Source organism: Carassius carassius, chromosome 14, assembly GCF_963082965.1.
Source record: "Carassius carassius chromosome 14, fCarCar2.1, whole genome shotgun sequence".
Lineage (NCBI taxonomy): Eukaryota > Metazoa > Chordata > Actinopteri > Cypriniformes > Cyprinidae > Carassius > Carassius carassius.
This window is the reverse complement of record NC_081768.1, coordinates 22,824,312-22,847,584: the sequence shown is the minus strand read 5'-3', so window position 1 is coordinate 22,847,584 and position 23,273 is coordinate 22,824,312. Positions and strand designations below refer to the sequence as shown.

Genomic DNA, 23,273 nt, shown 5'->3' with positions numbered 1-23,273 from the left:
AGACATATAGAATATTAGCCTGAAAAATCTAAGTCTTTCAAATTTTATAACAAGTTATTCTAACATTTACTTTATAAAAATCAGTAAAGATTTCACAGCAAGCCTGGAGGTTTTCATTTTAGAATTATACTAAAAAGCCTTTTACTTGCCAAAAGCATAAGATATCAATCCGACATGTAGAAGATTCAGCAGTTTTGATCATGTTAATAGTTTTGTGTATCAGATATGATGCAGTAGGCTTTATAGAGTCAAATATAACAGCTGATTTGATCCTAATTTAATTTTAACTCCCATTTAACACTAATTCATTTTGCACAAATCTGAAGGATTTCCTCCCAAAACCAGCACAGAATAATTCAGAAGTGCTTTCATTTGAGTCTGAGCCAGACATGATCATGTATATTCAATTATTCTGTTTCAAACTTTAGTTTTATGGAGCTTTGTGGTTGGCAGATCCTGCAGGAGCTGGAGTACGGCGCGTCGGTGGACTGGTGGGCTCTAGGTGTGCTGATGTACGAGATGATGGCTGGTCAGCCTCCTTTCGAAGCGGATAATGAGGACGACCTTTTTGAGTCTATTCTCCATGATGACGTCTTATATCCCGTGTGGCTCAGCAAAGAGGCCGTCAGCATTCTTAAAGCGGTACGTGTCTGGATTTACTCAAACATTTTGCCTGCTGATTATTACAAAAGACATGGGTGTACCACCTCTTAACCTTTCCTCTTGCTACTGTCTGCTTGCTCTCACACTCTTCTTGAAAGATTAGTGAAGTAACAGAAGAGCAAAAGGCGGCAACAGCTCAGAAAAACGACACTCCTTGTGGGAAAAGAACAGATTGTTTGTGTTCACTGCTGGAGTTTTGGGTTGTGTAATCTCAGAGGTCTCGTTTCAGGATGCATGGGTTCCTCCTCTTTAAACTGTTGAAATTGGTTAAGTGCATATGACAAAAAGAGCTGAGGAACATTTTATTGCTCAGAGGCAGATTTGTTTAGGTCATGTTTCATTTATATATGTAGCCATAGTGTCAGATTATGTGTGTGTGTACAGTGTTTTTCCTTCACATGTCCAAGATTTACTTTGGCTGTCCTTTGCCTGTTTGCAAAACTTTGTGGGAAAGGCAGGCTGTTTGTGTTGGACGTTATCGTGTCACACTGCAATCTTTCTCACTGTGGCACTGTGGTCACATGACCTGTGGTCATCTCAGGTCATCCTTCCACAGGATGCAGTCTTATATCATGCATACATCATCAATGACCATCTTAACTCAACATAATGCATATAGACATCCTCTGGTTAACAAACCATCAGGATTATGCTCCTCTAATCTTTTCTTCCCTCTTCACTCCATTGATTAGTTCATGACGAAGAGCCCTAATAAGCGGCTGGGTTGCGTTGTATCCCAAGGACTAGATGAAGCTATTAAAGTGCATCCATTCTTCAAAGAGATTGATTGGGTTCTTCTGGAACAGAGGAAGATCAAGCCGCCTTTCAAACCACGTATTGTGAGTATTATAATGTGTGGGATACTGTGGATAGTCACTCTGTTACAAAACCTAGTACGCTGCCTGTGTAGACAGCATTTAAAGGCATTGTGGGCGTAAGAGGCGATGTGGATAGCATGGCTAATTTGCCTTTTAAGACCATCCTATGTGCATTTATACTTTCTACAGAAGTCAATCTCAGAAATAAGCAAGATATATGATGAGTCACTCAGTATCGATAAATATCACTAAAGATAGTGTTTTTTAAAATGGGGAAATCATTTGAGCTCATGTAAAATTCACAATTGCTTCGATTCCTATTGAAATTACTGGATTTTTCCCCAAAAAGTTTGCTAAACAACAGTAAGGCAGCTCACCGGGTTTTGCAACAGAGCCATTATGTGTATATGTATAACATTAATCAGGCATGACATAATACATTTGTGAAAATACTGCTGCAATGCAATAAAATAATAATAAAATAGGCCATTATAATGTATTTAATGTTTAATAGAGTGCAACAGTTGGATTCCCGAAGTAAAACTCCTATTTATTTTCTCCATGGGAAATTGGTTTTGAATGATAATGTATAAATCTTTGAAGACAGACATTTATTTTTATAACCATGTTCAACTGCGAAATTCCTGGTGAAAAACGACATTACCCATGATTCTTGAGAGAAATCTCCACCAATCTGAGAATTATGGAAAACAACGCTTTAGCATTCACTCACCCACTCCCATTAAGCATGGCAAATGATGTAGAATTTACCTATGTTCATAAACTGCTAAATAATTTGTATGCCGTGGGGAAAATATTTTTTGATCCCCTGCTGATTTTGTAAGTTTGCCCACTTACAATAAAAATGAAGTTTGTAATTTTTATGGTAGGTTTATTTTAATGTATAGAGACAGAATACCAACCAAAAAAATCCAGGAAAAAACACATTATATAAAGATTTGGAATTGATCTGCATTTCAGTGAGTGAAATAAGTATGTGATCCCCAAGCAAAATAAGACTTTCTGTAGTACTTGGTGCTGAAACCCTTGTTGGCAAGCACAGAGGTAAGACGTTTCTTGTAGTTGGTCACCAGGTTTGCACACACCTCAGGAGGGATTTTGATCCACTCCTCTTTACAGATTCTCTCTAAATCCTTAAGGTTTCTTGGCTGTCATTTGGCGACTTGAAGTTTCAGCTTCCTCTACATATTTTCTATAGGATTGAGTTCTGGAGACTGGCTAGGCCACTCCATTACCTTAATGTGCTTCTTTTTGAGCCAGTCCTTTGTTGCCTTGGTGGTATGCTTCGGGTCATTGTCATGCTGGAAGACCCATCCATGACCCATCTTCAGTGTTCAGGCAGAGGGAAGGAGCTTCTCATCCAAGATTTTACAGTACATATCCCCGTTCATTTGTCCCTCAATGTGGTGAAGTCGTCCTGTACTCTTAGCAAAAAAACAGCCCCAAAGCATAATGTTTCCACCTCCGTGCTTGACTGTGGGGATGGTGTTCTTGGGGTGATAGTCAGCATTTCATTGCCTCCAAACACGGCGAGTCGAGTTAATGCCAAAGAGCTCAATTTTGGTTTCATTTGACTACAGCACTTTTTCCCAAGCCTTCTCTGAATCTTTTAGATGTTCTTTGGACCTTGCGGGCGCATTCGGATTTCAGTCCATTGCACCATAGTATTGTACCAATGGTTTGCTTTGTGACTGTGGTCCCAACTTCCTTAAGATCATTAACAAGCTCCTCCTGTGTAGTTCGGGGCTGATACCTCACCTTTCTCATGATCATCCTTACTCCATGAGGTGAGATCTTGCATGGACCGAGGCCATTTGATGGTTGTTTTGTATTTCTTCCATTTCTGAATAATGGCACCTGGGTCCTACATGGGCACATAACCAATCTGTGGGAGCCAGAATTCTTGCTGGTTGGTAGGGTATCAAATACTTATTTCATTCACTTAAATGCAAATCAATTTCTAACCTTTTATATAATGTTTTTTTTTTCTGGATTGGTTGATATTCTGTCTCTATCTGTTAAAATAAACCATAAAAATTACAGACCCTTAATTTTTTTATAAGTGGTAAAACTAACAAAATCAGCAGAGGATCAAATAAATATTTTCCCCACTGTAAAAGACATATTTTGCAATATACTTAAAATATATTGTTTATGTATTGTTTATAACACCTATAAAAAAACATGTATTTCTTCATAGTGTTTAATTTATTTCATTTGCAATGATTCTTGGGATTGCAGTGCTTATAGTCCCTTATTAGAGCCGTTATGTACACAGTCGTGTATCTTTGTCTTTTTGTCCAATTTTCAAATACGTTTTAGCTTCAAATCAAAAGTTTTTACCTGGTTGGTTTGGTTCATTGTTTATTACATAGAACAAAATTTGATCAAATTGAAAAAAAAAAAAACAATCCATATTCAAAACACCATATAAACTCTTTAAAAATTATGTTATGTCTAGTAGGATTTTGGACCAATAAGATTTCACTGTGGGCGGGACCTAATGAGTGAGACGCCAGAGAGATCTGTTCCACTTATAGATTAATTAGGTTTATAGATTAAATTCAGAATATATTTTTTGAAGAAATAGGATATACCGTTTGACACTTTATCATATTGTGTCTGGTTACAGCATATTTTAACTCTGTATATTGGCTGTCTCAGCTCAGACATAAGCACGGGTCTTTCCAAATGCAGTTATCAAGAACATTACATTGCTCCAGCCCTCATGGTTCTTTGAAGTGTGTGTGTCACACTTCTGTTTTTGGTAGTGTGAACAGAGGGATATCTGAGATGCTCTTGGACTCTCAGCACACATCAGACGCTGTACTTTGATACAGAGATGCATGCTGGCTGCTGTAAGTGTGTGTGGAATGCCTCTCAGATAGTGTGAGAAGGCCCCTGCCTGTCCGCCCCATTCTCACGCCTGCTCACGAGGCTGATGAGAGCCTTTAGAGGGTGAGAGGTTGGGAGAGTTTAAAACATGCACCAATATGTACCAATATTATTTTTTATTTTTTTTTGAGTTTGCTGTGTTGTTTTTGTGTGTGTGTGGGGGGGGGGTGTATTTTGTTAAAGCTTTTTTTGTTTTGTTTTTATGTTTTGTTTCCAATATGGAAAAGTGATGACAAGCAATTATATAATTTTATTTTGAATTTTGAGCATATATATATATATATATATATATATATATATATATATATATATATGCTCAGAATTCAACTCTGAGAGAACTTTTAATTTTCTGAGTGTCTAGCATTCTACAACAAATTTCAGCAAGACTTAAGACTCTTCAAATACAAACAATAAATGAGAGCATTGGTCTTTATGCATGTTTAACACAAAAACATTATATACCAATGAATTGGTTAAAGACATCCATCTAGTTCATGTTCACATAGAAAAACAACAAAAAAAAACAGCATAGGCGGACACAAAACACTCTCTGTGTGGATGGCCACTTATTCACATGACACCGCAGTAGTTGAATTTTCTAATTTATCTCTCAGAAAGAAGTCTTTTGTTTCGATTGTTAGTAGGTGAATATCCACTTCATCCAGCACTGTTTGTTCTCTGTTTCCTTAAAAATCTTGATACTCTCTATTTTACTGACTGACAGTCTGCTTCAATGAGAGAGTGTGAATTGATTCAGTTTTTTTGAAAGCCTGTTGTACTGAAAAGAAAGAACCGACTCAATAGTATGATTAATTCACAAATTATTGGCATGGCTTGTTCAGTCGACAGAAATAAGCGCCACACATAAAAACTGCTAAATGTTTGCTGGAAAAGCATTTTTTAGGTTAGTCAGAGCATTTATGGAATGCACAGTGTTTGGATGTATATGTGTTTTTGTGATTTCTTTTTCTGAAATTGCTCATTTAGCACACTTTCCCTTTCTCCATCCACAGAAAACCAAAAGGGACGTCAACAATTTTGACCAGGACTTCACCCGCGAGGAGCCGGTGCTCACCCCGGTGGAAGACGCCATTATCAAGCAGATTAACCAGGATGAGTTCAAGGGCTTCTCTTACTTCAGTGAAGAGACCCTGTCCTTATACTAAAACCTCCATCTCCTGGGCTATACTTGGTGCAGTCATGCACTGCAAATGCTGTGAACGCCCATGAGATGATCGTAGACCATCATTTACCAAGAATTTGATGCTTTAATTTAAAAGTAGAAAGTTAGGCATTATAATCTTTCCTGCTGAACCCCAAAAAAACATATGTGCATGCACAGATACTCACAGATTTGCACCATCTTTATTTAATGTATGTAAAACACATAAGGGAGCTTGTGTGACATCACTAAAGCGGCTGGATAGAGCTCTTTAGAAGGCCATTTCATGTTTCATTTCTTCTCCCATCATGCAGTGTATCAGTGGTACATCTGGAGTCAACGCATTTACACTAGCACCGTTTTGAAATGCAAAAACCAAATGTAAAGAACAAGTGATTGTATTGCAGATGTGATGCATAGATGCATAGATGTGATGCGTGTGAATTGGGAGTTTTAAACACTCTGCATTGGGATCTGATCACATGATGGTCTGATAGGCAGAGACAGTGACTGGACGGTACTGGGAAGGACTCAGAACTGCCTTTCATGAGACCATCACGCCGTTTCCATTCGAAACAACAGTGTTGACATATACGCAAGTCACCAAAACAAGTGTTGTGTGTATGTCTGTATACTGGAGGGTAAGGTTACACAAGTACCCTCTTTAGTGTTTTGTTGTGTGTGTGGTTTTTTCATTGTATTACTGGATTGTTTTGTTGCTAGGATGTTGAAATTATTGGTTTCTCTACAATGCAACAAGACCTATGATTATGAATGGGACAGGACAGTAGCCAATCACTTCTCTACAGTCTACAGTACGTACATGTCCTGATTACCTTCATTAGCCTGTGAACTTGGAATATAGACTAATCATCTACTGCATGGTTATGCCCACAATATTCTTGTGTATTATTAGATTATGAGAAACTGTTATGTGCAATATTCTCTCTGTGTATGTCTGTCTCTGTGTGTGTTTAGCATTTTCTTTTCTTTTGTCTTTCTCCATCTCATCTTCAATGTCTCTGATTTCCGCTGTCTGTTTTGGTTGGTAACCGTTTGGTTGTCAGGTCATGCCATATGCAGCACACCTCTTTTATTTCAGCTGCTACAGCCTCTGAATTTCATTTACTATAGTTAGAAAAGACACAAAATATTGCGCTTCAAAAAAAAGTCAAAGAAATTGCATAGAAATGATCTTCCATACTATATACAGCACAACTCAAATACCCTAGAATTTCTCCTAATATGTAAGCTGTAGAGCTATGAAAGCTTGTGATGAAAGCAAGACGTTTATCAAAAAAAATCCAATCAGCTCATTACATTATGAACATAAGAAATAATGAACGCATTTGTAAATTCAACTTTTTTTCAACTCTGTTTAAAAGTGAACATGAAATTATTGCCTGCTTTTGTTTTGTCAGCATTAAAAAAAAGCCTTTGAAGCAACTCTATCTTTCTTCTGATGTCACCCTTTGCATCCAAACACTTTTATTTTGCTGTGAACACTCACTTTTTTCGCAATTCAATCAATTCTTGTGGCATAATACTTATTTTCCGTTTTATGTTTTTTCTTATAGTATATCAGATCCCCAAAGTGAAAGTTGGTTTTGAACAGCGTCTCATGTTGACTTTGAGACCTTCACTCATTTCATGTCCATTTTACAGATCTGATGCTTCATTTTGAGTTTTTGCATCATTTACATTTCGTTTGTTTGGTCGTTTTTCTCAAAGCATGTCTTATTTGTGCCCTTCTGATCTGGCATCTATTGGCTTGGATGGAGTCCACTAACAGAAACTATCACAGCTACACCTGCCAGACACCTCTGTCCTAATGCGAACTTTTGGACTTCACGAGTAACTCTTTTTTTAAATGACTCTACATAGGAAACACATTGACATGTTCAAGCAAAAGATGGAAGCACCTCTTTGGTTAAACGTGAATCTGTGTCTCACAAAGGAATACTTATTTGTACATACAGAGGTACAGTGCATATAAATATTAATTATATAAGTGTTTTATGCCACTGTAAGAATCATAAATGTGTATGTATTTCTTTTTTATTTTATTGTGCAAGTTTTTTTTTTTTTTTTTTTTCGTGCCATTAGTCACTGTCATGTCATTATTTGCATTTTACTGTGTGCCAAATGTACTGTTCTCAAAGGATGTGAATGTGCATTTTTTGGTTTGTAACCTATTAAATAAGATGTCAGAAATGAACCAAATTGTTTGAAGTTTATATGAACTGTATAATAATGACCCACGCAAATAATTAAGCATGAGAGAAATTAGTGTGTGAACTTTGGTTAAAAATAAGGGTCATCATGACCAAAACAAAGAGTGAAGGATTATTGCTGTCACATGTGACCTTCTATTCTAGATGGAGGCTATAGATGTCCAAGGACATGAGGAAATGCATATGCTTGTCATTTTGGGAATGCTCAGAACTTTTTGTAAGCTGAATAATCTGAGTGCATAGTTCACTGAAGTGAAAGTTATATTGTGCTGTATTTTCATAATAAATGAATGATTGAGGATACAATAACAGTTGTTTAAGACATTAATATATACTGTGTGTGCGTGTGTATATATACACACAAACACAGTGTTGGCACAAATTATTAGAATAGTAGCATTTTCATCAGCTAAAAAAATGGTTTTAAGTCAGTTATTTCTATCTTTGACTGTAGTGTGTCAGTATATCAGTTTACATTTCCAAACATTCATTTTTCCATCAATTGTAATAATCCAGTGAGATTTTAGTCTGACATCAGCCAGTGCTCCTCACAGAGATCTGATCTCACCATCATCAGTCTGTTTGGCATAACATGAAGAAACAGAACAAACTGAGACAGACTCAATCCTGAGGAACTGTGGCTACGTCTCCAAGATGCTTCAAGAAACCTACCTGCAAAGAACTGTTAAAAGTTTTAGGCGCTTTTGTAAAATGCGGTAAAATGAGGATGCAGTTAAAAATAATTACATAAATAGAGTTGCTTTATTAACTAACTTCACATTCAAATCAACATTTGGTGGGACCATCCTTCGTGTTTAAAGCAGCTTTTGCCCTCAGTGCACTTGAGCATAGATTCTCAGGAAGCTTTGCAGGTAGGTTTTCCAGAGGAACATAACGGATAATGGTTTTCTATTTGAATATATATTAAAATACAATTTATTCCTGTGATGCAAAGCTGTATTTTTAGCATCATTACTCCAGTCTTAGGTGAATAATAAGCAGTATTCTGCAGTATGTGTATAACAGCATAAATATGTGAATAGAGAGCAGATGGCGTTTAAAATAAAAATTACATACATTAACACACTGTTCTGGAAAAGAAAAGAAAAGAAAAAAGAAAGAAAGAACTTGGAATACACTACACATATTCTGCATATATTTTTACCCCAAATTACAGTGTGGAGTTAATACTAGTTGCTGAAAATCAGGGCTAGCAGACTGATACACCAAAAACAATCATTTAAAAATGAACCTATTCATGTTTTCTATTCTAATTATTTTCATATGTTCCTCTGACCAAGTGAAAACACATTAAGAAAGATGTTTTCGAAGCTACATATGTTGTGTGTTGTATAAATAAGAAGTTCTCTAAAATAGCGATGCTGCTGTTACAATAATTATCAAAATAGCCAACAGAAAAATACTATAACACCATTTTGCTTCTCAGGAAAGCCATACATTGTCCTTAATTAACTTATAATGCACCAATGACTCTTAAATTTTAGGCTGCATGTGTCTCAGTCTCAGCATCCCTGAATGTATTTTTCAATAGCCTTTTGGCTTACTTGTCCACTCAGTCAGTCCTGCTCCAGAGAGATATGCCAGAGAGTTGCAATCGTGTTGCTGATATTTTCCACTAAACTACGAGACTGAACTGATTTAAATGAGTTTGGTTAAAGTTTGATGCTGGCTCTGGGAGAAGGTCAGCGCAGAAGGTGGGCGGATCCCAAGTGCGGCTTCAGCCAATCAGAGAGCAGTGATTGATTGCTCAGCTGTCAAGCGTCCTTCAGTGCGGCGCTGTGAACTTCGCTGACCGCAAAACAAGCGAGAAAAACTCCCTCACCGCGACGAGCCCCACCGCGCGTGGATTTCACAAAAGCGTGAGACTGTACGATCCTTGGCAGTGTTCTGAGACTGTACAGTCACTTTTGCCCTGCTAGTGGACTCTACTGCATTTTTCACGACCAGTTTTGCGTCCTTTTCTGTGATTTAACGCGAGCGTCTGCGGGGGTCTGGAGCGCGTCCCGTCTGCGCAGAGATCGCACTGCTGTTGACCTGCGGGAATAACGAGGGGACAGAGAGATGACAGCGGAGAAAGAGAAGAAAAGGTGAGTTCAGCGGGCTGTGAGGAATGTATTCTTCTGTAGACAGCGCAGTTCGGGTTTAATGGAGCTGCAGCAACAAGTGGATCTCTGTGAAACAAACGCGCTGCGCACACCGACTAACAAGAAAGAAAGAAAGAAAGAAAGAAAAGTGTCCTATATTCTTTGGCATGTCGAGTCTGAGAATGTTGCATCTTGTTAATGTTATATAGTCTACTTTAAAATCGAAAATAATGAACGAATCAACTAATATAGGCTACATGAGTTACTGCACGAAGACTATTAGGCTACACATTTCCTTACTGAATATTGAAAGTATTCAAAGTAGCCTAATAATAATTTGTAGGAATGTGAGAAAACGTCATAAGGTTTATTTATTTATATTATGTTATATTTATTCGTGGATCCTTTATTATTATTATTATTATTATTATTATTATTATTTCAGAGATAAATAGTATAGTCCTGTGCTGAAATCAGCTGAAATCATTTACATGTGACATTATTTTAAAATGCAGGAGCATAAAATTCTGTTGATATTCTCCATTTTTTTTATATACATTTGAATAAACCATTTATAATACTAATAATTATTATTATTAATTATTATTGTTGTTCTTGATTATTATTTATTAAATCATTTATTAATGCCTATTATTATCGGAAATTGTTAATAATAGTACATTGTAAATATTTATAAATATCTTCATCGTTACATTATTTTTTTAAAAGTCAATTTAACATATATAATTTGTGTAATATCTACATACTTTTATGAGTTTTCAGTGAATTGTCTTTATTAGTAATTAAACAGAATCTGGAATTTTTGACTTTGGCGCCACTTTAAATTTCGAGGTAGCAGTTTTTAAGGTAGCACCACATTTAAGGTAGCAATTAAACTTATTTTAAAGTTTATATTTAGTAGGTTAAAATTTTATACAGTGAGCAGGATTTAAGCACTATTTATCAGGCAGCATGTTAATAGGCTATAAAATGAGCTATATATAGTCTGGAAAACTCCGGTAACTTGGAGATTTCATGTAGCCATATATCTGTGAAGATTAAAGACCATCAGAGTGCTAATGAGAGAATAATAGAGAATGTGTTTGTGTGCATGTGCATGTGCAACGGCTCTGAGAGCGCCTTGAAGTCTGCCTCATCCTCGTGACAATTGTTCCCTAACAAGCTTTCTGCCCTTTATCTGATGAATCTCAGAGTGGCAGAACATAACCAAACATTGCTACTAAACTCAGATCAAGAGAATGTGTCTCTACATTAGCGTGGCTTATTCAGAAAGAGTGCAAAATCTTTAACCTCAAGACACAAGACGGTGTGTGTGTGTGTATTTGTCTGTCTGGCTATACCGAACCCATATGTTTTAGTGGTTTACTGTTGGTAGGAAGATGTTGGATGTGTAAGATAGCCAGAGTCCCCTTTCTTGGCCTCATCTGCATTTCATAAGCTTCAGTAGATTATAATGATCCACCGAAAGGAATTTTTACAGAAACTATTTTAATTAAAAACATTCACTTTTCAAAGTTTTCACAAAACAGAAAGTAGAATATAAAATAGCAGTTATTCAAATTAATTAATAATCAGCACTCAATGTGACAGTGTGTTGTGCCATCAAAGAAGTGCGAATTAAACCTCACCATTCCAGTCAACGATTTTTGGCTCCCTGTCTCAACCAGATTCATTCACAGTCATCACATTGCGGAAAAGTTGGTGCATCACTGATATGTTTTATCAGAAGTGCTTTGTTGTTTGTAACTAAAAGGTGAAACAGAATTAAGCAGGACTCTAATGAAGTCATTAGTGAAGTAGTCATCAATGTTTAGACTGAGTGTAAAGTATTTGTGTGTAAAGTATTTGTGATTGTTGTAGCATTATAATTCATGCAGGGTGGCTTTTTAATGGTCATTCTGTCTATTTTGGCTCATCATTTGTTGTAGTTCTCTATTACGTCACCCTGAATCACCAGGCTTTGTCTCCCTGCTTCATTCTGTGCCTGAATTCGGTGCAGTGGCTCATTTACGAAGAGAAAGGCTGTGTTTTGTGATGGGCTCTGTTAACTCCCTCATGCTGAGAGCTGGCCATTAGCCTGATCTAACTTGTGTACTCTTTCAGAGCATTGTTCTGTGCTCTGCAGCAACATAACCGCTTACCTGCACCTAGTTACCTAACCTGAGATTGGAGTCTGAGGGACGAATTTACTAAATCTGGCCAATTAGCATGAGACCTTTTGCATGCTTTTTCATTGCTAATTTTTAATCCCAAAAGAGGGTTTTTGCGACAGAAGATGTTAGGAAATCTGCCCCTAAAAATCTTCATTCAAAGAAGAAAGTTGCTGACCTTGTATTGACAACTTCCAAACCAGACTCATTGGAAAAAAGTGCCTGTGATGAAATTTCTGTAAAATGATGGCAATTGCTTCTGCGTTTGAAAACATCGTACCACCTACACTAAACTCTACCCCTTAATTTGCTAGTGTGAGCAAAAGAAAATGTAAAATAAAAAGAAATAAGAACTTATTTGCTGAAGCAGCTGTCATTTTAGCTTGCTTCCACAAGAATTTGAGCCCTTTTATCGTGACTCGTGTTTCACGGCACAAGTGCAGTGCTGTACCAAGTGCGCTTTCAAGCAAGTTAACTATGTTAGAAAAACCATATGTATCTGACTGTGTGATGCAAACATCAAAGTTCATTTGTTTACAAATCATGCACAGGTGTAAATGTGTTTTAAGGTTATAACTTTATATTGTCTTTATTATCTTATCACCTATATTATAACATCCTTTGTGAATACAACATGCTTGCAATTTTTATAATATGAATATATTTAGCCATTGTTATTATTATACTAAACAACTGGTTTACAAATACAATGAGACACACTTGACACTCTTCCTGCTGTCACCATATACTGTACATCAACTTATACGACATTCAAAAATCTGGGATTGGTATTTTTTTTTAAATAACTGGTAGGTTTTTGAACAGTCTCTTATGCTGAACAAACCTTTTTGTGGAAACATGATGCAATTTTGTTAAAAGGTTCATAAGAACAGAATTTATTTGAAATTTTGTTGTTGTTTCAGAACAATTTATACCTAAAGGTTTTAATGCATTTTTTATTTGTATGCATCCATGTGAATTAAAGTATTCCTTAAAAAGCTAACCTAAGTTAAAAAAGTGTAGTTTTAACTTATAGATATTTTTGTCCATAGAATTGTTTCGAGCTCTTAAGTATAATACTTTCTTCCTTTCAAACTCTTGTTAGTTAACTCTTTAGTGCCATTACTGAAAAAGAATCCTTACAGAAGCCTCAATATTTTTCATATTCGAATGTTTTTTTTAAAGTAGGTCTATATGTAGATAACTACTGCTGTTTTGCATCTTTACACAGATTTTACTGCGTTTTATTCATGTTCTTATTTTAGTGCATTGCCATGATTGTAACCAACGATATTTACAATACTGCAATGATGGTTCCTCTGAAGAATCAACATCTAATCCCTTTCAAGAGCATTTATATTGACATATTTATCAGATATCATCAAAAGGCTGCAAGCTTTACCGCATGCTTTCTATCTTTTCCTCTTTGTGTCATTTGTTGGTATCAGCGATGGGTATTTGAGTAGGACTGATGTGGGCATTTAAGACCTTTGTTTTCACAGGAGAATCCAAGATATGAGACTTTGCTTGGAGACATTCAAAGAGCCTCCCAGCTGTAGGACTTGTCTAAACAGAAATGTGCAGTTTATTGTGACAGGATCTCTAGAGAGGGTCTGAATGGAGACTTCATCGTCCCACCCTCGGCTAACGGCAGGGGTGCGAGGCACTGCTCTCGGTCTGGGAGCTTATTTTCTCCTTCTCTTTTTCTTGTTTTTCTCCCTCTTACTCCAATGGCTCCGCTTGCCTCTGATTCCGTATCGCTCTCATCTTCTCTTTCTTAAGGCATACTGATACTTACCAGTGTTTTTCCACTCTTTAGCTCCTCCAGACCACTGTCTCCTGTCGCTTCCTGTTAGTCAACCCCGTTCTTCCTCCTGCTGCATACTTCACTCACATCAATTTCTAACATCAGCTGCTTCCAGATGAACTTTACTCTCATTACCCTTGTTTGGTCCCCATCACTTAACTACGTCATGGGCAATAACAGTAAACGTTGGCCCCGATTTCCTATAATTGCGTAGAATTCCTGAAAATTAGATCTATGAGTGAACATGTGTGGCAGAATTGGAGGCTCGTCTGAATGATCCTAGTTCATTGTGTAGTGTCGGCTCTCTCATTTAACCTGATGTTTTTTGTGTGTATAAATTTGATATCAGGCGATATCGTTTATAAAATCGATTTATATTTCCGTCATTCCGATTGACATTGTAGCGAACGATATTTGAAAAGCCACAAAAAATGGAAGATGTAAAATGCAGTAAAAATCTGTGGCAATGCAGCACATGGTGATAAAGAGCAATATAAATCTACATTTATTTTCATTAAATCATTTCAATATATGAACAGTGTTGCAGAAGAGTTTGATTCACTGAAACCCTTTTAACTAAAGGCATAAGACTTTTAGAATATTTCACAAACCCTAAAGAAATAGAGTCACTGAACCAATATTTGCAATAAAGTCAACTTTTGATCAAAATGGTCCACTTTTCAAAATTCATTGAATTCCTGATTGACCAAATAAAGTCTAGGACATCGTAAATAATCAGGTTTTGGAAATATTATAATTTATACATCTATTTCTGTAATTATAACTTATATAATTACATCTAGAACCATACAGATTATTTTAAAGATTAATTATATAACAATTATTATTATTATTATTATTATTTTATACTAAAATTGTGTAAATGTCCAATAACAAATATGAATAATGGTTCAATTTCTGATCATTTTTGATAATGATAAAAACATACTTAATAAATATGAATAGTTATGTATTTATGTGTGTGTATATATATATATATATGTCCACTTATTTTTTGTTTTGTAATATAAATATTTTAAAATATATATATATTTTAAAACAAGAGCATCTACTCAAACTAGTTAACTAACTAACTAACTAACTAAGCCCCAGAAGGTGAGTAAAGTGGAAATATTTGTAGATGGGTCTTATCAAAGCAACATAATTCCATATCCAGACACTTGCACTTGATTTTCATATTTAAAAAGGCTTTTAAAATGCTTAAAATGATACACATTGGATGCTATTTTTACAAATCTGCCAAATGATGTCATTTATTATTAATATACTTTATATGAATATTAAAAATATTTGAGTATTGTTAATTCTGAATCCTCTGGAGTGATTGTGAATGGATAAGACAAGACTGATGATGCTGTATTATTGAACCATGCATTCAGTCTGTATTGTGAAAAGGGCTGTAAAAATGAACATGAATTGAATTGAAGCGTGTAGCGGTGTGGGCTGTGTCTGTGTGCGTATGTACGTGTTGTCGTCAGCCAACGTTGACCCCATCCATGATCTTCTCTCTCTGGTGGAGAGGGTTGTGCCGGCGATGCTTGTTTGGTTGAGTTGGAGAACGTTTTGTTCCAGAGGATCAGAGATTAGCCTGGACCACATTGTTCTCAGTTTGTGTTTAGCAAGATGCCAAAACGACAGGAAACAAGACTGTAAGCTTTGGTGTTTGTCATTAGAATGAGTGGTCAGGCACCTGCGCTTCACTTCTGTGTTATACATTAACAAAGCCAGACTGGACTTGTGTTTACAGCACATGCTATAGTCGGAGGGGTTGTTATTTATCTCCATTGATTGTACTGAATTGAAAAAGAAAGCAAAATGCAATCCATCATCCAAATAATGAAGTCCAAGCTGCTTGTTTCATTACATCGAAAACTGGCTGTGACCAGATCTCTTCACTGATGTATTTACAAACAAGTAAAGTAGAGAGAAGCCAGGACAAAGACTACTTTTTGTGTTACAGTTTAACTAGATGAATTAGATTTAGAAACTTAAAGCAATTACCAAATAAATCAAACGTTAAATAAAGTTAAAAAAAAAAAAGTACTACAAAATATACAAATCAATTTCTACGTTTTACTAATACATAAATATGTGAATAAAATATAACCAAATATATATTTTTAAAATGTATAATACATTTGAAATTTGTTATTATTATGTGTATAGTGTCCAATAACCAATTTGTTTTTGTTGTTCACTTTCTTATTTATGATTTTGATAATAAATGTAATAAATGATCTTTAGTCTGTCAGAGAATGTGCTGACAGAATATCTTCTTTTTTGTGGGACTAGAGTAAACTCTCCCTTTAAAAGGTGAAATGTATCTGGTGAGATGTGAAGAGCTTGCCGCGCTGCACCTTGCACCCTGTTACCCATCCACTGTTTGCTCTGTTCACAAACACTCGAGGGCCTGGGGGTTTGTGTCTGGACTTTTAGCATCTGGCTCCTGTGTCCTAAAGCATGAGCTGTTTGTTATGAAAATAGTTGTGTGACAGGACAGCAGATGGCTGCAGCGACACTTCTAGTTCTACCTGAGGCTACACTGACATATACTCCCAATACGATTCAAATCAAGCACTGAGACTGCTGTACTACATACCTGTTTTAAATAAAACTTCTGTCATCATTTTCCCTCATTTGATATAAATCCTGTAATTCTTTGGTCATTTTTATTTTTTAAATGTTTTTTATTATTTTTTTATTAGTTCGTTTCTATTATTTTATTTAATTTCAGTTATTTTAGTACTTAAATTAAAATAAATATTTTAGTAGTAAATCTAAATGAAATTGAGAAATGTTAGCTTAAATACAAACAATGTATAAATTGTTTTAATATGTTTTATTTCAGTTAATGTTATTTTGTTTGTAATAAAAATGATTTCTGGTTTTAATTTAAGTTCACAAATATTATTTCAAATAAAACTGCACGCATGAAAATTAAATAATTATTTTGTGTTTATGTCTGTGCACCAGTGTTGTTAGCATCTAAAACTATAAAAATACTTTCTGGTAATAAAAAATAAAAATAAAAAATCTGGAATAAAATAAAATAAAATATAAATATTAGATGGAAAAACATTAAAAAAAAAACTAAACCAATGCACCACTTCTAAATTTAATTTTATTACAGTTAGTTGATGGGGCAACATTTCTAAAATACGTTTCTTAAGTTAAATTAAAGTAGTAAAACTGTGATAAAATAAAACTACATTAATTAAAGCACATAACAATATTACTACCACTGCAACATTAACTCATATGAAAAATGAAAATCTAAATAAATAAATGCTAAATTCATAATATTGATGAATACTGCAATAGCATATACTGTAAAACACTACTGTGTACTTTCAAACAAGACATATCACAAGTTTGTATTATTCATGTTCATTGAGAATCTGAATATTGAAGTGAATTATCACAGATCATGTCTTGAATTTCATATTTATTGTGCAGAAGGCCAGCGGTTAGCACATATGATCTGATAGTGTCCCGTTCTGCCTCTCTTTCATCAGGTCCTGTCTTCTGCACTGTCACCTGTAATGCAGTGAGCTTAAATAAAATTAAAACGATTAGTCAACTGCATCACTAATCATTCATTTTTTTAACCTGTTGTTGGTTGTATTCTTGACTCTGATGTAATGCGATGTAAACGTTTGTTTCTGTTGAATGTCAATTGCCGCTAAGAAACATATGCATGGTATGTGCTTTACAGGGATCACTTGAAGTTACGTCTCGCTTCATTCATGCACCATTAGTGTCTTGCAACTTTGAGTTTCAAAGTATGTTCTGATGCTGACTAAGATATGGTTGAGGTGAAGGTTGTATAATACACTGTTATGCTGATGGGAGAATCAGTTTTATGCATCAGGTCTCACATATGAGGAGTGGACTGTGATAAATCATTGTGCAAGTCTAAAACTGCATCACTGCTCGATTATCTCATGCTAGGAATTCCTTGAGAAAAGGCTGAGACCTGCATATCCACAGACTCGAGGGTGAAGACTGTGACAGCTGTTCCTTTAAACTGGTCTTATGGTTTATTCTCTGCTTTCAACACATACTTAACCATTTTTAGGTTTTTAGGAATTTAATTATCATTACAAAGCAGAAAAAAAATAAAAAATTCCCTCCTCAGTTCATCCATATGAATTTGTTGTTTTATTTAATCTTCTGCAAAATAATTTGAATCTAATTTTGTTTATTACCAAACTTGATTCTGATTTAATTACAGTGTATAAATATATGCACAAATGTTCAAAAGTTTAGGGTCTTTGGTTTGTTTATTTTAAGAAATTAAGACTTATTTAGCTAGGATTTGTTAAATTAATCAAAACTTACAGTAAAGACATTATAGCTACAAAAGATATATATTTAAAATAAATGCTGTTATTTTTTTATTCATTCATTATCTATTAATCAAAGAACCCTAAAAAAATTTACAAAAATATTTCCACAAAAATATTAAGCAGCACAACTGTTTTGAACATTTGATGAAAATAAATATTTATTGAAAAAAAAAACAGCTTTGAATCACGGGAATACATTACATTTTAAAATATATTCACTTAGAAAAAGTGTTTTTAAAATTGGTCATATTTTACAATATAATGTTTTCAAATATAACATTTTAAATTAAATAAGTTTTAATGAACAATTCCTACTACAGGGGGATCACACTTCTCAGCCTCCCTGGGAAAGTCTATGCCAGGGTACTGGAGAGGAGAATCCGGCCGATAGTAGAACCTCGGATTCAGGAGGAACAGTGTGGTTTTCGTCCGGGCCGTGGAACACTGGACCAGCTCTATACCCTCTACAGGGTGCTGGAGGGTTCATGGGAGTATGCCCAACCAGTCCACATGTGCTTTGTGGATTTGGAGAAGGCATTCGACTGTGTCCCTCGCGGCGGCCTGTGGAGGGTTCTCCGGGAGTATGGGGTCCGGGGCCCTTTGCTAAGGGCTATCCGGTCCCTGTACGAACGGAGCAGGAGCTTGGTTCGTATTGCCAGCTGTAAGTCAGACTTGTTCCCGGTGCGTGTTGGACTCCGGCAGGGCTGCCCTTTGTCGCCGGTTCTGTTCATGATTTTTATGGACAGAATTTCTAGGCGCAGCCAGGGGCCGGAGGGGGTCAGGTTTGGTGACAACACGATTTCGTCTCTGCTCTTTGCGGATGATGTTGTCGTGTTGGCCTCATCAGGCCAGGACCTTCAGCATGCACTGGGACGGTTTGCAGCCGAGTGTGAAGCGGCTGGGATGAGAATCAGCACCTCCAAATCCGAGGCCATGGTCCTCAGTCGGAAAAGGGTGGCTTGCCCACTTCAGGTTGGTGGAGAGTTCCTGCCTCAAGTGGAGGAGTTTAAGTATCTTGGGGTCTTGTTCACGAGTGAGGGAAGGATGGAACGGGAGATTGACAGACGGATCGGTGCAGCTTCTGCAGTAATGCGGTCGATGTACCGGTCTGTCGTGGTGAAGAAAGAGCTGAGCCGCAAGGCGAAGCTCTCGATTTACCGGTCAATCTACGTTCCTACTCTCACCTATGGTCATGAGCTTTGGGTCATGACCGAAAGGACAAGATCCCGGATACAGGCGGCCGAAATGTGCTTTCTCCGCAGGGTGGCTGGGCGATCCCTTAGAGATAGGGTGAGAAGCTCAGTCACCCGGGAGGAGCTCAGAGTAGAGCCGCTGCTCCTCCACATCGAGAGTGGTCAGCTGAGGTGGCTCGGGCATCTGTTCCGGATGCCTCCTGGACGCCTTCCCGGGAAGGTGTTCCGGGCACATCCCACTGGGAGGAGACCCCGGGGGAGACCTAGGACACGCTGGAGAGACTATGTCTCCCGGCTGGCCTGGGAACGCCTCGGTGTCCCCCCAGAAGAGCTGGAGGAAGTGTCTAGGGAGAGGGAAGTCTGGGGTTCTCTGCTTAGACTGCTGCCCCCGCGACCCGGCCCCGGATAAGCGGTAGAAGATGGATGGATGGATGGATGGAACAATTCCTGAAAGTCATAAATCACGGGCATTATTATTATTTTTTTTAAGCATAATGATTAAGGAGGTCAGAGGACGCGTTAACTGAAAATTTTCTGTCCTTGATGGAATTTTTTTTAGTAGTGACGGAAAAATCTGAAGGCCATCTCTCACTTTGTCAGATTACACTGAGCGTGATCTATCGTGATTAATAACTGTAGTTCCCACCCCTGTCCAGTTGGTGACGAGGGATCAAGGGATCATCAGCTCCAAAACAAAAATAAAACTTTCCTGATACATTTGCTCTGCGTTTGATTGTATCAGTATTTATGTAGGTTGCTGTCACAGAAGCGGTCTGGACAGTGAAGGGCCCGCTCAGTGTGGGGCTGGAATAGCTGGGGGGACAGCGCTTAATTTAGTGCATTTCATGCAAGGCAAACGACCATTCTTCCAGTCATAAGGTCGCGTGTCATTGTTTGCATGCTTGAAAAGGTCAAGACTGCTTAGTCAGGTTTCGTGTTTGTTTATGGCTGCTTCCGTGCCGTGCGACTGTTTTATCATTAACCACATCTGTGAGTGCGAGGCCACTGCTCCACCTGCTCCGCTCACCTGCTAAACATACTTCAAGTCAGTCGCTCCGTTAAGTTTGTGGCTTTGTTAGGATCTGAAAGTAGCTCACATTTCAGCTTCAGCTGCGTGACTTCAGGAATCTCATACAGTAGATCATTTGTCAAACTGAAATACAGTAGATAAGGTCCTCTTGACAGGATGACGTTGTGCGTTAAGTGACTTTGAATTCTTGGTTTGGTCGAGACGGTTCAACAGCATGTGAATCTCACACAAATTTGGGTATAGTTAAGTTCACTGAACAAACTTTAATTGTGATTATTTAATTAAATAAGTATTTGATTGGAAATAATACTTTTTTAATTAGACATTTGTAAATTATTTTATTTAGTTTATAACAGTCTCTTCATTTCAAGCAGGGATAGGAGAAATAATTTAAACATATGTCCTCAACTTAAATTACGTTCTGATCGGCTGTGATTGATTTGCAAGCTGCTGCATTTTTGCTTTCAGTGTGAACAGACACAATACTTGTTGCTTCATGCCTGCTTAATATTGTTCAGATTGAGCAAAAAAAAAATAATGAAAATGTACTCACCCTCAGGCCATCCAGGATGTAGATAAATTTGTTTCTTCATGGGAAGAGATTAGGAGAAATTCAGCATTACATCACATGCTCAGCAATGGATCGTGTGCAGTGAATGGGTGCCGTCAGAATGAGAGTAAAAACAGCTGATTAAAAACATCACAATAATCCACCCGTGACTGCAGTTCATCAAATATCATCTTGTGAAGCAAAAAAGTGCATGTTTGTAAAACAACTCCATCAAGATGTTTTAACTTCACAAAATTGATTCCAGCTAAAATATGTGTCTGTCTATCCATAATATTGCTTTCTTCAGTGATAAAAGTCGACTAATCTGAATCAGGAGAGAAATATGCACAAGTCCAAAACAGTTCTAAAAAAAAAACAGTTCAGCTGTTTGGACTCTCATTCTGACGGCACCCATTCACTGCACACGATCCACTGGAGAGCAAGTTTCTAAAATTTTCTCCAAATCTGTTCTGTTGAAGAAAAAAACTTACATTTAGTACATTTTCAGCAAATTCTCATTTTTGGGTGAACTGTTCCTTTAAGGTGCTTGTACCCTGTATAAAAAAACAAAAAACCTAAAGTGTGTCAACTTTCTGAATGTGATCCGCAATGTCTGAATTAACATATACAGTGATGGCAAAACATCTCACTCACGTTCATAAATGGACCAACTTATTTTAACTAGTTTCCTTGGAGCATTTCTTCAGAGGATGACACGGACCAGCAGTGAGCGAGTGGAGTTACTGTCAAAACCAAAACCAAAATATAAACCAGATACATCGTGTGCTGATTTCCTAAAATACATTCTAGAATGAAAGCCCTGCGCTCTTAGAAAAAAGCACAAAGCTGTCACTAGAGTGATATTCTAATGTACAAAAGCTAAAAAGAACATCTTTGTGCCTTCTGTTACCCAAATGCTACATATAAGTTCCTTGAAGGTACATGTTAGTACCTAAAGATTACATACATTATTAGTAACTTTTGTAGGTCCCTATGATTTCTGAAATGTGGAAAAGCAGATGGAATCACAGAATCAAATCATAATAATGGAATTTACTGCATATATATATGTATATTTTATATATATAATTATATATTTTTTTATATATAAAATAAGTTAGTGATGGTTTTGATTATTTAAATTGAATGAAACCATTAAAATGGAATCCAGACATATTTCATAGGAACTTCAGGGTTTCATGATTTCAGTTAATTATACATGCCTTTTGATTAATGCAATTTAATTTAACCATTAAGTTAGGGTCTAATAAAATGTAAAAAAAAAAAAAAACTAACAAAAAAAAAAAAAAAAACTACACGGAATCCAGAAAAATTTAAATGGAGAAAAACTAATAACTAAAATGGAATTTGGGAAAAAATAAATCAGGTTTCTTTTTTGATAGGAAACCACCACAGAATGTATTGAGAACCACAAACAATAGACGGTAGCTCCTTGGAACTGAGGATTTTCATTACGTTTAATTTAACCGCTGAAACCTGACATCTGGGAAAACAAGTATGAAAATGAAACTTTCACACTTTCACTATTTGCCATATTTAGCAGTCGAGTCGGCGGGTTACAAGTAATCTTTGGTGTGACAAAACCTCTGACAATAGCTATTCTTCAGGTCATTACCTGTTTTCCATTGCTGGTGGTGGTTTGGTCTTGTAGGGTTAAATCAGAGCCTGTAGACATCCGCGTCTGCTACGGAGGGTTCACTAGATGGTTTCAGGCCCTGAATGAGCGCTAGATCTCCATTGTTTAATGTCCTGCAGGATCCTCTGGCTCTGTGCACTAACAATGAAGCAGACTGTCTGGACTTCAGAGACCTCTGAAGGAGGGAAGGAATGACGCTCATGATATTAACTTTGAGTGCATATGATTGAATGTATTGACTGATTTTGTATATGAGATTGTGTATGACAACTTGTGCTCGCAGCATCTGTTGAGTGGTGCATCGTGAGCTCTTGCTCCAGCTTTGGCTGAGTATGGATCATCTTATCCTGTACGGTTCTATGAAGAGAAACTTTGATAAAAAATCTACAATCGTTGAAACAACTATCAAAACAGCGTTATATCTGCACATTTGTCCTCTGCAGTCTTATTGGATGCAGGACAGGAAAAGTGGACGTCAACCTCCTCAACTCGGTCCCCATGGAAACCTGCCCAGTACCTAATTATTCTCCTCTAAATCAGACAAGAGGAAGAAGGGACAGGAGTATTGTTTCTGATATATTATGAAGAGCAATTTGG

At 36.7% G+C, this 23,273-nt stretch overlaps 2 protein-coding genes across 2 annotated transcripts in view; both read left to right on the top strand.

Annotated features, from left to right (window-relative positions):
* The window catches only part of prkceb (protein kinase C, epsilon b), a 133,438-nt gene extending 127,339 nt beyond the window's left edge, over nucleotides 1-6,099 (top strand). Inside the window, exons 13-15 of the mRNA XM_059566705.1 lie at nucleotides 454-642; nucleotides 1,356-1,502; nucleotides 5,411-6,099. Of these exons, the coding sequence (XP_059422688.1) occupies nucleotides 454-642; nucleotides 1,356-1,502; nucleotides 5,411-5,563 (489 nt within the window). The 3' untranslated portion in view covers nucleotides 5,564-6,099. The remainder of the gene's footprint in view (nucleotides 1-453; nucleotides 643-1,355; nucleotides 1,503-5,410) is intronic.
* Nucleotides 6,100-9,590: 3,491 nt separating this feature from the next.
* LOC132157369 (endothelial PAS domain-containing protein 1-like) overlaps nucleotides 9,591-23,273 on the top strand; it is a 38,481-nt gene continuing 24,798 nt past the window's right edge. Inside the window, exon 1 of the mRNA XM_059566703.1 lies at nucleotides 9,591-9,901. Coding sequence (XP_059422686.1) covers nucleotides 9,876-9,901 — 26 coding nt within the window. The 5' untranslated portion in view covers nucleotides 9,591-9,875. The remainder of the gene's footprint in view (nucleotides 9,902-23,273) is intronic.